This window comes from Telopea speciosissima, chromosome 5 (assembly GCF_018873765.1).
Source record: "Telopea speciosissima isolate NSW1024214 ecotype Mountain lineage chromosome 5, Tspe_v1, whole genome shotgun sequence".
In the NCBI taxonomy this organism is placed as follows: Eukaryota; Viridiplantae; Streptophyta; class Magnoliopsida; order Proteales; family Proteaceae; genus Telopea; species Telopea speciosissima.
Window position 1 is genome coordinate 45,692,325 of NC_057920.1, and position 15,138 is coordinate 45,707,462.

General features: G+C 36.7%; 1 protein-coding gene across 3 annotated transcripts in view; it reads left to right on the forward strand.

Annotated features, from left to right (window-relative positions):
• LOC122661647 (aminodeoxychorismate synthase, chloroplastic) overlaps positions 1 to 14,871 on the forward strand; it is a 112,904-nt gene extending 98,033 nt beyond the window's left edge. For all 3 annotated transcript variants that reach the window (XM_043857112.1, XM_043857113.1, XM_043857114.1), the window contains 2 exons: positions 13,033 to 13,683; positions 14,138 to 14,871. In XM_043857112.1, coding sequence (XP_043713047.1) covers positions 13,033 to 13,683; positions 14,138 to 14,642 — 1,156 coding nt within the window. In that variant the 3' untranslated portion in view covers positions 14,643 to 14,871. The remainder of the gene's footprint in view (positions 1 to 13,032; positions 13,684 to 14,137) is intronic.
• Positions 14,872 to 15,138: the final 267 nt, after the last annotated feature.

A 15,138-nucleotide genomic window follows, 5' to 3' on the forward strand; every position in this document is an offset into this window, starting at 1 on the left:
CCCATTGTCGAGCAGGAAGGTATCTAGAGTTCCTTGGGGACGCCATTGTTTGGACAGAGACAGCTTGACAATAGGGAAAGGGGGTCGAGGCCCCAGAAAATTGCCCACTAAGCAGTCCTCCCAGAGCTTTGCTTCAGTGAAGAGCGGGTCAAGTGGACAGAAAACCACCTTCCAAGAGCTAGCAGAAGAAGGTGGGACAAAGTGAAGAGGCAACCCATCAGAGTGAGGGGAGGAGCCGGCAGCAAGGATGGAGCTCTAAGAGGGAAGCTGGGAAGCAAGGGGGGACTAGGGGAAGCAGGAGTAGGAGGGGAGGAAGCCATTCAGGAGAGAGAAGAGGGAGGGGGGAATCAGGAGGCCTGCTAGAGGGTCCGGCAGGGAGGGGAGAACCGGGGAACCTCAAGTCTCATTCAGCCGCGAAAGAGAAACTGTAATCAACTTGAACCTGAGGGCTTGTGGAGCTCTTCAGTATGCAAGGCTTTAGGTGCATGGGGCAACAGTTGTTTTCAAGTAATTCCTTCTCATCCTGCATTTTCAACCAGAGCAAAATACAGGAAATTTTGTGTTTAGAAAATGTAAACAAGACTCTTCATCAAATTATCCAAGTCACTAGAACATTATACATATCTTACTTGAAAATTTTTTATCCTTTAACATCCACCAAATCAACTCTTTACATATTGTATCATAAGCTTTTTCTAAGTCAATAAAGATCTTTTTTACATTCTCCAAATCTTTCCATTAGTCTCCTAAACAAATAAATAGCTTCCGTTGATGATCTTCTTGGCATAAAATGAAAATTGTTGTCCGAAATATTAGTTTCATGTTTTAGGTGGGTTGCAACTACTCTCTCCTAGAATTTCATATTATGATTCAAATTTGTATTCCTCTATAGTTATTACAACTTTGAATATCACCTATATTTTTATAAATCTGTACCACAATGCTTCTACTCCATTCATCAGGCATTTTTCTTGTGCTTATAATCTTATTAAACAATTTTGTTGGTAAGTTATTCCATTAATTCATAAGGTCTTCCACATCTTTATTGGAGAGCCATATGGTTCACTTATTGTCATATTCTTTAAAGCTTGCTTTACTTCAGACACCTTAATTTTCTGTATAGTTAAGAATTTTGGTTTCTTGATGGTTATCAAAACTTTTTAAAACACTATGTGTGTTGTTTTCATTTAGTAAGTTGTAGAAAATAGCTATCCATTTCTCTTTAATCTTTTTATGACTTCATCATTTATTAGTACATTATCGTCTTGTCTTTTAATGTATTTAACATGGTTGAAATCTCTACTCTTCCCTTCCTTCATTTCAGCTAGTTTATAGATACCTTTTTTCTACTTCATTTGTGCCTAATTTATTATAGAGATCCTCATATTTCTTAGTCTTTGTTTTCCCTACTATCTTCTTAGCTTCATTTCTAGTGATTTTATAACTTTTTAAATCTTCCTCGTCCTTAGTCCCTTGCTAAGTTTTAAAATTAGGTTTCTTAGCCTTAATGACTGATTGAACTTCATCATCCCACCACCAAGTTTACAACTAGATGAAAGTCGCTTTCCTTTAGATTCTCCTGGAGTTTTTTAGCTATATTCTTCATATAGGTAGCCATCTTGTTCCTAGTGTCTTCATCCAAGTCCCACCTTGTGCAAAAATGCAAAGGTTAGGACCATCTATACACTCATCTCTCCCAGACCCGCATTAGGCGGGACCAGCACTTGGCAATGGCCGCATTTTATTTTTTAAATATAAATCCCACCGTCCCTGTGTTACTAATTTATCAGTATGTCTTCACATTTTCTCCTTTTAAGTTCCACCAGCTCATCCTAAGGCAAGTAATCTCACAATTCCTATAATTTGATGTTTTAAAATACTTATCTATGACCATTAACCTATGTTGTGTGGCTAAACTTGCCCCTGGTATAACCCTGCAATCTTTACATGTTAATCTATCTACACCTCTAGTTAGAAGTCTATTTGGCAACTATTTTGCCCACTTTTAAAGGATATGAATATTCTTCTCTCTTTTTAAAGCATGTGCTTGCTTTTGATAAATCTTAAGCCACAGAAAAATCTAAGATTGAAACCCCTCCTAATTCCTATATCTGAAACCATATCCTCCATGAACTCGTTCATATCCTCTACTAGGTCTTTCAACATATCCATTTAAATCTCCTCGTATACTAATCTTTTCTCCTTGACTAATTCCTTGAACTAATCTATTTGTTACCTAAATTATTTTTTAGTATTTTCATATAATCTTATTTAAGGTGCATACAACAACAACAACTCAGCTGGTGGGCTACATAGATCCTAGCGAAGACAAGATAAAAAGATAAAGGAAAAGAAAAGGACCACCACCACCACAACAACAACAACCACATCAAATGTCTTATACACATTAACCGGGGTCAACAACGCGGATCCTTTGCCTCCAATCAGCTCTATTCAACGTAATACGTAGAACAAGACCTAAACTATTTATGTCTTTCCTCACCATTTCTCCTAGGGTCATTTTAGGTATGCCCCTAGCTCTTTTAGAACCTTCAATCAGAATCAACTGGGGCATCTGAAGGCCTCCGTTGAACATGGCCATCCCACCTCAGACAACTTTCTCGTAGCTTATCTTGAATCGGGGCTACTCCCAGGCCAGCTCTAATAATATCATTCCTTACTGATTTTGCCACTCATCCATCTCAACATCCTCATCTTCACTACTCTTAGCGTATCTATATTTAAGGTGCATAAGCACTAATTATATTGATTACCTCTTTTTCTGACACAAGTTTGATGGATATTATCCTATCACCAATTCTTTAAACATCTACTGCGTTATTTTTATATCTTTTTCTATTACTATTGTCACCATTTCTGTTATTTTTATCCTCAATCTACCAAAGTTTATGGTCATCTAATTTCTTTAGTGTTTTTTTAACCTTTCCTTCTAGTCTGTTGTATATATGCTATATTAATTCGTCTTCTTTTCATTATGTCTATCAATTCTAAACTCTTTCAACTTAAAGATCCTATATTTCAAGATGCTAACCTAATCCTATGCTTTTGGATTAACTTCTTTATATTGTAGTCCAAGGTTGGTAGAAGACCAACTAGGGGCCAGTACACCAGTATCTGATATGAACTGGTAATCTGATTAGGGCAAAATATGATCTTAGGTCAAAATTAGGGTTAGGGTTTGAGGTGTTGGTTATGCTAGGCAGGTGTAGGGGAGTCTATTAGTGAAGGTCCTAAGATGTTTTGATGAGTGGAAGTGTGTAAACTAGAATGGCAGCAGATTAGGTTAGGGTTTCGGGTTTTGGAAAAAAGGAAAAGAGGGGGGGATCTAGGGTTTAGGATGGGAATTTGGGGCTAGGGTTTGGATTGATTGATTATTCTTAATGTAGGGAATGAAAGTTGATTCAGGTATGGTGTGTTTCTGATGGTTGGATTGGTCTGTGAAGAATTTGGGTAATGGGATGATCTCCAGAAATAGGTGGGATGTTGTGGTTTGAATGGGGTAATGGGAAAACAGCTTGGTTCGAGTATTCCAATTGGGCAGAGAATACTCGATCCAATTATGTGTAGGTGTTGTTAGCTGAATGGTTTGTTAAGAATTATGGGAGATGGGTGGGAAAATTAAGGTTTTGGGGTGATTTGGAAGATTAGGAGAAGAATGGGTATTGATGGGATGATTCAAACTTACTGTTGTTGCAAGGGCAGCTCGGTTGGTTAGAGGATCTTGAATAAATCTTGAATCTTGATCTTGAACTTGAAGGAGATATTCAAAGAATTAAAAGAAAGGTTCAAAGAACCACCCGGGCTTCACACTGCAAGGTGTCGATTGGATCAAATACCAATCCCACCAACGAACCACCCGGCCTTCCCATCGCAAGGTGTTAATTGTATCAAACACCGATTCTTCCAACCTTGATCAAACACAAAACAAAAATCTTCAATAGAGAAGAAGAGCAGCAAAAACTTTCACTAATATGAAAATTCGTGTTCAAAGCCTTCCACCTTACAACCTTATATAAAAGACTCAAAAATAAACTCCGACACTAAAAAGGAAAAGTCTAATGTTTGAGTTAAAATAATACCGCAAGCGTACGGGTCAATCGTAGCTACGGGTCGAACACGAGGAGATATACACCACTCTATTTAATTAACTTAAAAGTAATGCAAAGTGAACCAAATTAAAGTGTTAAATTAAACTAATGAAAATTAATGCATCCTAACTCATAAGCATCTAACAAAATTAAAGGATTATATTGGCGTCCTAACACATGAGCATCTAACCTATCAAACTAACGTAAATTGGAAGGAATAACAAAAACGCAGCCACACTTCATAATCACATAAAAAGAAATAAGGGAATAAAAGTGCATCCACATACCACAACCATATAAAAAAAATAAAAGAAATAGAGGGAGAAGAAGAAGAAGAAGATAGAGAGAGATAGAGGAGAGGGAGAATGAGATTGAGAATTTAGATAGTAAAACCTTGATGTCCTTGCATGAATGTAACTGAAAAGCTTGAATACTTCATAAACTTACCTTGACCTCCTCTTCTGAATCTTCAAGTCTTGTCATCAACTTAAGAACTTAGACTAGAAGGCTTAAAACCTAAATTAGAATTAAGAAATTACAACCCAATTGAAGACTTAAATTGAAATTAAAGCATAAACTAAACCTATTACAACCATTAAATGAAAATCAAAAAGCAAACTAGAACTTGGAAAAACCAAAAATCATAACTTAGAAGGAGAAGAAGAAAAGAAATTTTACTAAGTGAATGAACTAAAAATTACACTAAAAACTGAATTAAAATTGAACTAGAAACTAACTAAAAACTGAACTAAAAAACTAACTTCTTACAACCCAAAGGGCAAGGGGTATTTATAGGGGAAGAGAGGAGAAGAGAGAAGGGGGGAAGTGTAGGAGAAATATTCCCTAAGAAAAGAGAATATTCTCTTCTCCTTCCTCTTTTACAATGCCTTGAATCCTAAGAAAAAAAGAAAAAAATAGAAAGAAGAAGAAGAGAAGATTATTTACATAGACCTTCTATTTTTAGAAAAGTAAATTTCTAATTCTAACTTGTGCTTCCTTTTCTTTGTAGATATCTTCTCCAAGCAATAAAATCAAAGCATCTTTGATTTTTCAGCCTTCCATAGATGAGAAAATATCTTTCAAAATAAATCTATCCCAAGTAGAGTTCCAGAAGTGCCCTTGAGAAGTTGAAGGAGAGAGAGAGTAAGGGTGATGACTAGGATTCCTTCAAGAATAAATAAAATACCCATTCTGTCCTTCAGAAAATATGGAGCATGGGGTGCTTATATAGGTCTCACCATTGTGTTCCTTGCGAGAAATCACACAAAATAGACCCAAATTTCATCCAATTCGGAGTTGGGGAGCCCAAGATATCTCAAGTTGAAGTTGGACTGTCCAGAGCCTTCCAAATGGAATCTTTCGGGTACAGTAAAGTAACTTTTGATAATTGCATTAAGGCTCCTAAAATCCGAACTTCCACTTCACTTTGTCCCCATCCGACTGTCAATAATTATAAATAAACCCCTGCAGACCATTTTCACGCGTCGTTACGAAAACGGCCATAACTTCTTCGTTTCAACTCGGAATTAAGTGTCGTTTGAACCATTGCGAAGCTGACTCGATGGGCTATGCATCCATTTACACTTCTAAAAAGCTTAAAAACATCTCCTTAGCATCATCTCCTTCATTTTCACAAGAATTCACCTAAACCCTGAAAAGCATAAGAAAGCACCGAGTAACTCTGTTCAATGTGGTAAAATGTATAATTTATGCCCTAAAATTTCACACATAAATGTGCTCATCAGATTCCCCCACACTTGAACGTTACTTGTCCTCAAGTAAAGCAAAAACAAAAACTAACCTAGAATGCAGAAAATCCTAACTCACTTTCGTAGGAATCACAGTTGCACTTAGCATGTACAACAAGCCTTTGAACCCCTAGGTTACCCCTAGTGGACGAGTTGTGTCTCGTGGGTGTTTGCAGTGAATATACACCCAAAATTCAATTGTAAATGAATGCTGCAAATTTTAATCATAGCATAAGTAGGACAGTGTACATAATCCCAAAAAGTGTTCAACTAAAGATCAAGGAGCCAAAGGTTCCCTCACACTTGAATTTTATCACCCCACATCAATTCAAGTAACAAGTATGCATCAAGTTCAAGGGATCTCCTTATATTTTCTGAACACTACTCACCTTCAAGTAAACCCCCCATAGCATCGATGGAACCAAAGACTTAGGCATTGAGTATTGTTGACCATACTTTTTTTTTTTTTTCAGGCATTAAGGCAAAAGTTTTTTTCTTTTTCAACCACAAACTCTATTTCTACTCCACTACTGTTCTCTGAATGACATGGTGGAGCATACACCAGACACCCAAATACTTGGTAGCTTCGCTTTTTGCATATATCCATAAGACATTGAGACATTGATGCAAGAGTTTTTTTTTTTTTTTTTTTTTTTTAGTTTCTTTCCAAGGAATTTCGATCAAGTCACCCTGCTTCATGAGGCACAGTGCCCTGTCTAGTCCCAAGGAATTCCACTTTCTTTTCTGTTCCTTGCTTCTTCTTTTTTCTCATTCACTTCCACTTTCATGCCTTGCCTTGCCACAAACAAATTGGTCTCAACTACTAGCCAAAAGATCAAAGGGTCCATAAAACACATAGAGGAATCTAGCCATCAAATGAAATAACGCTCATATTTTTCAATTCAATCCCTCTCACCGGATACAAACCAATTACCATCCTTGAAAAGAGATTTTTTATTATTTCGCATGCTAGGACACCTAATTCCCTCTTTCTCTCGCTTTGCAATCAAAGAGACATATGCACAAAATCAAACTATTGTCACAATCAAAATTTACCAATTAAGCCCAACATCCCCCCCACACTTAATTCATGCAGTGTCCTCAATGCATGCATAAAAGAAAGAATAAGGACAAGGGAGGAGATGAAGGGGTTTACCGGATATAATCAACAAAGAGGATCATGAAGAGTCATGAGCTCTACAAAAAGTGCTAGGAGCAGCAACAGAAATCTCAATCCATGCCCAGTAAATGGAGAAATAGCTTCAGACCCAGAAAACACTCGACTATGAATTTTAGTAAAGCGAGAAATAATATGGAAGTTAAGCACAACTGAGAAATATCCAATAGAAAAAACTGTCCTCATGGGATAGTGGAAAATGAAGGCACTAAAACTCAGGCCATAAATCCTTCCCTTTTCTTCCATTTGCAATGTAGAATACCTGTCATTCTTTGAAAAATCAACCAAGAACGGATCACAATAAGCATAAAAAGGATTATGAATAACCTCATCTAAATAATCATCAAAAATTGGAGGTTTACTCAAATCAATCCTAGCAATACAGCTATCGGCTATTTGCAGAACTTGGTTTGCTAAATAAGGATCATGGAAATATGCATGAAAAGCATCATGACTAACATTGTCCTCCTCAATAAAATCGTCAAATCTAGGAGGTTTGGACAAATCAACATGTGAGACAATGAAATCCTCAAAATGACAATTATCTAAGTTTTCCAAAGAGAGAGGGGGAGATCGAATTTCCTTGGTTTCTATGTTATCATGAAAATCTGATTCTAAATCAATAAAAACACTAGGCTCACTAAAATCAAAAATTTCAGAAAAAAGTTGGACTTCCCCAGGTAGCTCATCAAATCTCGCTTCACTAATATCCTGAGGAGACTCAATCTCAACAAATAAATCATCATGAAAAGCAGCTTGTTGGGAATGACTCTCATTAACCTCAAACTGGGGTGGTGGACTTTCAATATCATTAAACTGGGGATGGGGCGGTTTAGGCTGACTAGGTAATGTACCCGTTTCCTCCTCTTGTACCATGGTTATCAGTTGAGAGAGTTGCTTCTCCATGGTATATGTATTTCTCAAGCTCATTCAGTCTGGCCTCCTCACCCATGTTCTGAAACTCAAGGGGTTGGTGATATGGTTCAAGGAGAGGTGGCCCATTGAGATTTAATGGAGGGTTGGGCATTGGAGGACCAAACTGACCATGATATTGGAAATTGGGTGGTCCAGCTTGGTTATTCCATTGATCCCACAAAAAATCGGGATGATCACTCCACCCCTGATTGTAAGTGCCAAAAGAATTGTATTGAAATTGAGGACTCACATTCTCATCACCATAGCTACCCCCATAAAGATTAGGGCATCCTTCCATAACATGGATTGTCTGGGGAAGTGACCAATCAAAATTTTCCGAAAGCCCATAGTTGGGTTGGGGAGCAAAATTGTACTGGGGTAGTGCAAAATTGTTCTCTCTCACTACTTTTGGCTTCCCTAACCTGTTTAAACATTTCCTCCAAAATCATGGTTGCCTTAGCATAGGTCCATCTTTCCCCCAAAGTCTTATTTGGAAGTGTATCTCCCATTATTCTAAATTAACCACCTATCCCAAATTGAGGTCTCCCATAAAAAAAAAAAATTTAAAGAAAAATAAAAGACTAGAAAAAAAAAATACTAAAAATAAGAGGGAGCCCAAGGTAGATAGTGCATCTATCCCTCAGAAATCAAAACAATGGTTCCAAAGCTGTAAGGTTGCCATATAGGTTGACAGCAAGGGAACCCGTATAGTCTTCACGAGCCACCTACGGGCGACTCCAAATGGATTCTGATGTAGGGTGGAGGACTACTATACGTTTATGTTTCCAACGCTCTCACTATGTCGCTTTCCTGTTATCAAGAGTGGTCACCTCCAAAGATAAGTCACATGCCAATCCAAACCACCCAACGAATCAAGGGGCACCAAGATTGGTTGGGTTTGGGCATATGAAGGACTTTAGATTGGGCGCACACTATTGAAACAAAAAAGAAACAAGAGGAGGTTTTCAAAATTTTTTTTTTTTAAAAAAAAAAAGAAAGAGGAGAAAGAGAAGAAACTAAAGCACTTCGAATTACTTAAAAATAAAAAAAATAAAGTGGTCAATAATCTCCCCGGCAACGGCGCCAAAAACTTGTTTGAGTTCAAATAATACCGCAAGCGTACGGGTCAATCGTAGCTACGGGTCGAACACGAGGAGATATACGCCACTCTATTTAATTAACTTAAAAGTAATGCAAAGTGAACCAAATTAAAGTGTTAAATTAAACTAATGAAAATTAATGCATCCTAACTCATAAGCATCTAACAAAATTAAAGGATTATATTGGCGTCCTAACACATGAGCATCTAACCTATCAAACTAACGTAAATTGGAAGGAATAACAAAAACGCAGCCACACTTCATAATCACATAAAAAGAAATAAGGGAATAAAAGTGCATCCACATACCACAACCATATAAAAAAAATAAAAGAAATAGAGGGAGAAGAAGAAGAAGATAGAGAGAGATAGAGGAGAGGGAGAATGAGATTGAGAATTTAGATAGTAAAACCTTGATGTCCTTGCATGAATGTAACTGAAAAGCTTGAATACTTTATAAACTTACCTTGACCTCCTCTTCTAAATCTTCAAGTCTTGTCAGCAACTTAAGAACTTAGACTAGAAGGCTTAAAACCTAAATTAGAATTAAGAAATTACAACCCAATTGAAGACTTAAATTGAAATTAAAGCATAAACTAAACCTATTACAACCATTAAATGAAAATCAAAAAGCAAACTAGAACTTAGAAAAACCAAAAATCATAACTTAGAAGGAGAAGAAGAAAAGAAATTTTACTAAGTGAATGGACTAAAAATTACACTAAAAACTGAATTAAAATTGAACTAGAAACTAACTAAAAACTGAACTAAAAAACTAACTTCTTACAACCCAAAGGGCAAGGGGTATTTATAGGGGAAGAGAGGAGAAGAGAGAAGGGGGAAGTGTAGGAGAAATATTCCCTAAGAAAAGAGAATATTCTCTTCTCCTTCCTCTTTTACAATGCCTTGAATCCTAAGAAAAAAAGAAAAAAATAGAAAGAAGAAGAAGAGAAGATTATTTACATAGACCTTCTATTTTTAGAAAAGTAAATTTCTAATTCTAACTTGTGCTTCCTTTTCTTTGTAAATATCTTCTCCAAGCAATAAAATCAAAGCATCTTTGATTTTTCAACCTTCCATAGATGAGAAAATATCTTTCAAAATAAATCTATCCCAAGTAGAGTTCCAGAAGTGCCCTTGAGAAGTTGAAGGAGAGAGAGAGTAAGGGTGATGACTAGGATTCCTTCAAGAATAAATAAAATACCCATTCTGTCCTTCAGAAAATATGGAGCATGGGGTGCTTATATAGGTCTCACCATTGTGTTCCTTGCGAGAAATCACACAAAATAGACCCAAATTTCATCCAATTCGGAGTTGGGGAGCCCAAGATATCTCAAGTTGAAGTTGGACTGTCCAGAGCCTTCCAAATGGAATCTTTCGGGTACAGTAAAGTAACTTTTGATAATTGCATTAAGGCTCCTAAAATCCGAACTTCCGCTTCACTTTGTCCCCATCCGACTGTCAATAATTATAAATAAACCCCTGAGACCATTTTCACGCGTCGTTATAAACGCCATAACTTCTTCGTTTCAACTCGGAATTAAGTGCCGTTTGAACCATTCAAGGCTGACTCAATGGGCTATGCATCCATTTACACTTCTAAAAAGCTTAAAAACATCTCCTTAGCATCATCTCCTTCATTTTCACAAGAATTCACCTAAACCCTGAAAAGCATAAGAAAGCACCGAGTAACTCTATTCAATGTGGTAAAATGTATAATTTATGCCCTAAAATTTCACACATAAATGTGCTCATCATCTAACCCAATCCTTAACCTATTAGGTAACCTAAATTGAGTAGGAAACTAAATTGGACTCAAAACAAAGTCCTAATCCAACCCAACTAGATACTTAAATTAAAGTCCTTGAGAATTAAAAAAAAAGAATATTCTAACTTCACTTAAATTTGAACCACTGGTTCAATTTAAAACATAAAATAAAACTATGTATGGGAAAATAAAACATCAAATCCTGTATGTAACCCTATTACCCATACTGTAGGTCCATAAAAGTGACCTATTACATCGAAAACCCATGGGATCAAAGGCCCAACATGTATAGAACCCAACCCTAGACTTATTCCTAATAAAACAAGCCTATTTTGGTGATGAATCTGCATAACTTTACCTACATTCGTCCATGGTGCGAGAACCCTTGCCCAGTTATTACTACAATCAGGCATTGAAGTGGTGTGTCACTTATAGGGACACCCTAACTAACCCTTGCTCACAATGTGCTACACACATTGCTTCTGGGGAATGCCCTAGCATAGGATCAAAAAATGTAAAACCAAGGTTTTAAGTATCTTAACGTATCATCCGATACTAACCGATACACAAGGTTTAAAGTATCCTTCCGTATCTGCCAATACATATCTTATCTTATGTTTAAGGTACTGATACGATACCTAAAAAATTGGTATTAGTACATGTAGGAAATCACATCTTTTTTGTATAATCAATTGAATGCACTTCTTGCTTTATCGTACTTTGTTCTCCATTTTATACATTATATATTTTACATATTACCTATTTATAGTGTTTTATGCTTCAAAACTGTATTTTGCATTTATCATAAGCATTTCCATGTGTTTCTTGACCATTTCCATACGTATCTAAAGTATTTTGCGTCTCTCCGATACGATAAGTGTCTTAAAATCACCCTTCCGATATGATACGCAATACCGATACTTTAAACCTTGCCGATACATATCTTATTTTTAGAGTACCGATACGATACCTAAAAAAAGTATCAACTGTATAGGGTTGATATGTGACCCGATTTGGTTGATACTTATCAATATACTTGATATATCTCTTATAAACTTATATTACTCGTTCAATGATTCAAAACACTTACTAAGAGCTCCTAAGGCATTGTAATCAATTTTGTTTTGGCAAAATTAACTTGATTGCTTGTTTCTGCTGGCAAAAGCGATTCTAGTAGTGTTGATTTCATTATCATTTGGTAATTAAACAACCTGCAATCAAGGATCAAAACAAGATTTGCGCAATAATAGTTTTCTATCAAAATTTTCAATTTTTTGCTCAAATATTGATTTTTGGTGTCGTTTTTTGCAATGGATCACTAGGTTAGTGAAAAACAACCTGAATGATTGCATCAAACTAGATTTTTTTTGCAATGAGGTGAGTATCTAAACCCTAAATATTCCCCAAACTGAAAATGACATTTTTTTTTTATTGCTACAAGTAAAAAACTTCATCCTTTATACATAATCAATTGAATGTACTTGTCTCGTTGTACTTTTTTCTCCTCGTTATGCATGATATATTTTACATATTACTTGTTTATAGTGTTTTATGCTTCAAAATTGTATTTTGCATGTATCCTAAATATTTCCATGTTTATCTTTAGTGTGTCTTGCGTCTCTTTGATACGATACGATACGTTTCTTAAATCACCTTTGCGATACGATACCCGATATCAATACTTTAAACCTTGTGTAAAACTCTAGAATCTATGTTAAAATAGTTTGGCTGAAGTTTTTACGATGCCAGTTGTCAACCTGACACCCCAACCCTCCTTTATGCGGGCTTGAGATCGGCAGGAAAAAATGCTGACAGAGTTTCCTAACAAGTATCTTATTAAACTTGAGGGAAAAAGAATTCTGTCCGGGAGTGTGGCCTACACGGGCACTCCCATGAGTCTGTCTCTCTCCTCCCCATATGAAAAGACTCATCTGTCCTCTTGTTTTGAGGAGGAAAGTGATAGACACATGGGAGTGCTGGAGTAGGCCACACTCCCGGACAGAAAACTACTTCCCTAAACTTAAATTATTCATCATTAAAAAGATTAAAAAAAATATCGGCAATGTTAAACATGAATCAGATGTTGTGGGCCCCAGTAACTATGTGTATTGAAAACATCATCAATTATCTCTTTCATTTACTCCTTTGATTTTTGCCATTCTTCTTACAGAACTCCTTAAATCTACACGTCTGATTTTGATATTCCGATAAGGCAGGTATAACCTTAAAGTTGAGTGTGGTGTAACATCTAACCGTCACAAATCAAGCACACCTGATGCATGTTTCTTCTTCGTCGACAACTTTATAGTAACCGATCATCTCTATGATGACGTGTATGTTTTGTCTCTACATGATATCTGTCAGCCTGAAGGTTCTACAAAACAACTGGAAAGCTGCAGCACGTTATCATGGTTGGAGGATACAGAGAAAAAGCTTCTAGACTTAAAAGTTTCTGCTACAGGAAGGTTCAAGAAGCAGACATCACAGCATGTGATGTTGGACCCACATAATGCAGGCTTCCTTGCTGAGAAATCTAGAGATCAGTACATCAAAGATGTTGAGAAGTGTTTGGAGTTCATCAAAGATGGAGAAAGCTATGAGCTATGCCTCACAACTCAGATGAGAAAGAGAATTGAGGGCATAGATTGCTTGGAGCTATACCTTAATTTACGAGAAAAAAATCCAGCCCCTTATGCTGCCTGGCTAAACTTTGCTTCTGAAAGTCTATGCATCTGCTGTTCTTCACCAGAGAGGTTCCTACGTCTGGATAGAAATGGCTTTCTGGAAGCGAAACCCATTAAGGGAACCATTGCCCGTGGTACAGCTCTAGAGGAAGATATGATGCTCAAGCTGCGACTCCAAAACAGGTAAAGTAGAACCTTGTATCTTTAATGGTTGACATTGGAATCAGCACTCTTTTAACAAAGAATAACATCTCTGGAGTTTAGGGTACTGCTTCACATTCTATGTTAGTCATTAGGTTTTCCTGTCTTATATCTGCTTGATAGTATTTGAGATTCTCTAAGGGACCAATTACATAGGTTGTCGATGTACTTTGGCAATACTACTATTCCATTCAATGGTATTAAATGATACACAGTTCTAAAAGAGTACATGCTGGCAACTAAACTTCCATATGACAGTTAATCACCTAAAAGATCTTCCATGCCAAAATTCCAATCAGACGAATTAAACCAAATTGTTTAATAGATTTTCAACTAGATGGCCAGAAAATGTTATGGTAGGTTTGACTGAGAAAGAACTATTTAACTGTTTCCACCTATGTATTTTACTAACATACTTTCATCTTGTCTTCAACAGCGAAAAGGATCAAGCCGAAAATCTAATGATAGTTGATCTGCTAAGGAATGACCTGGCTCGTGTCTGTGAACCTGGATCAGTGCATGTCCCTCTTCTGATGGATGTGGAATCGTATGCTACTGTTCACACTATGGTGAGTACAATCAGAGGAAAGAAGCAAGCAAATTTGAGCTCAGTTGACTGTGTTAGAGCAGCATTCCCGGGAGGTTCAATGACTGGTGCACCTAAGTTAAGATCAATGGAACTTATTGATGCTCTTGAAAATTCTTCTAGAGGCATCTACTCGGGCTCTATAGGATTCTTCTCTTGTAATCAAACATTTGATCTGAATATCGTGATCAGAACAGTTGTCTTGCATGAAGGTGAAGCTTCTATAGGAGCTGGAGGGGCCATTGTTGCTCTGTCAAACCCTGAAGACGAGTATGAAGAAATGATTTTGAAAACGCAGGCCCCAGTGAGAACCATGGCTGAATATCAAAACAGATTACAGTCTAACCAAAGTTAAAATCAGAAAGGAATTTTATTATTGGAAAAAGTTTCCCACACAGCCAATGTACTATACGCCTTCTAAGTTTTAACATGGGTTTTTTATTTTTATTTTCTTTCCTCCCTTGACATGTGGGCCCCATGTAGATGATGTTCTTCCCTGTGCCACCATTGTTGTGGTGTGGGAGACTTCCCCTCCACTGGTAGCATGGGGAACCCTCTTCCTTCTATTATTTATTTATTTATTGTACCATTGCAGCATTGTGATTGAGCAATTGCAACAAAAGAAATCCATATTGGTACTTGTAGGGGGTGTCAAAACTTGGCCGAACTGCCTATCTAAACAAAGTTAAAACTCTATCATATCTGCCTCTTGTTTATACTCTCATTCCCTTCTCTCTTAAATTTCTAATGTAATATTCAAAATGAGTGCATTCTCTTAGTCCTTTCTCCTCTCTTGGAGTAAAAAGTAATTTTTTAGTCCCACATAAGAAACTTATGATAGGGAATAGAGA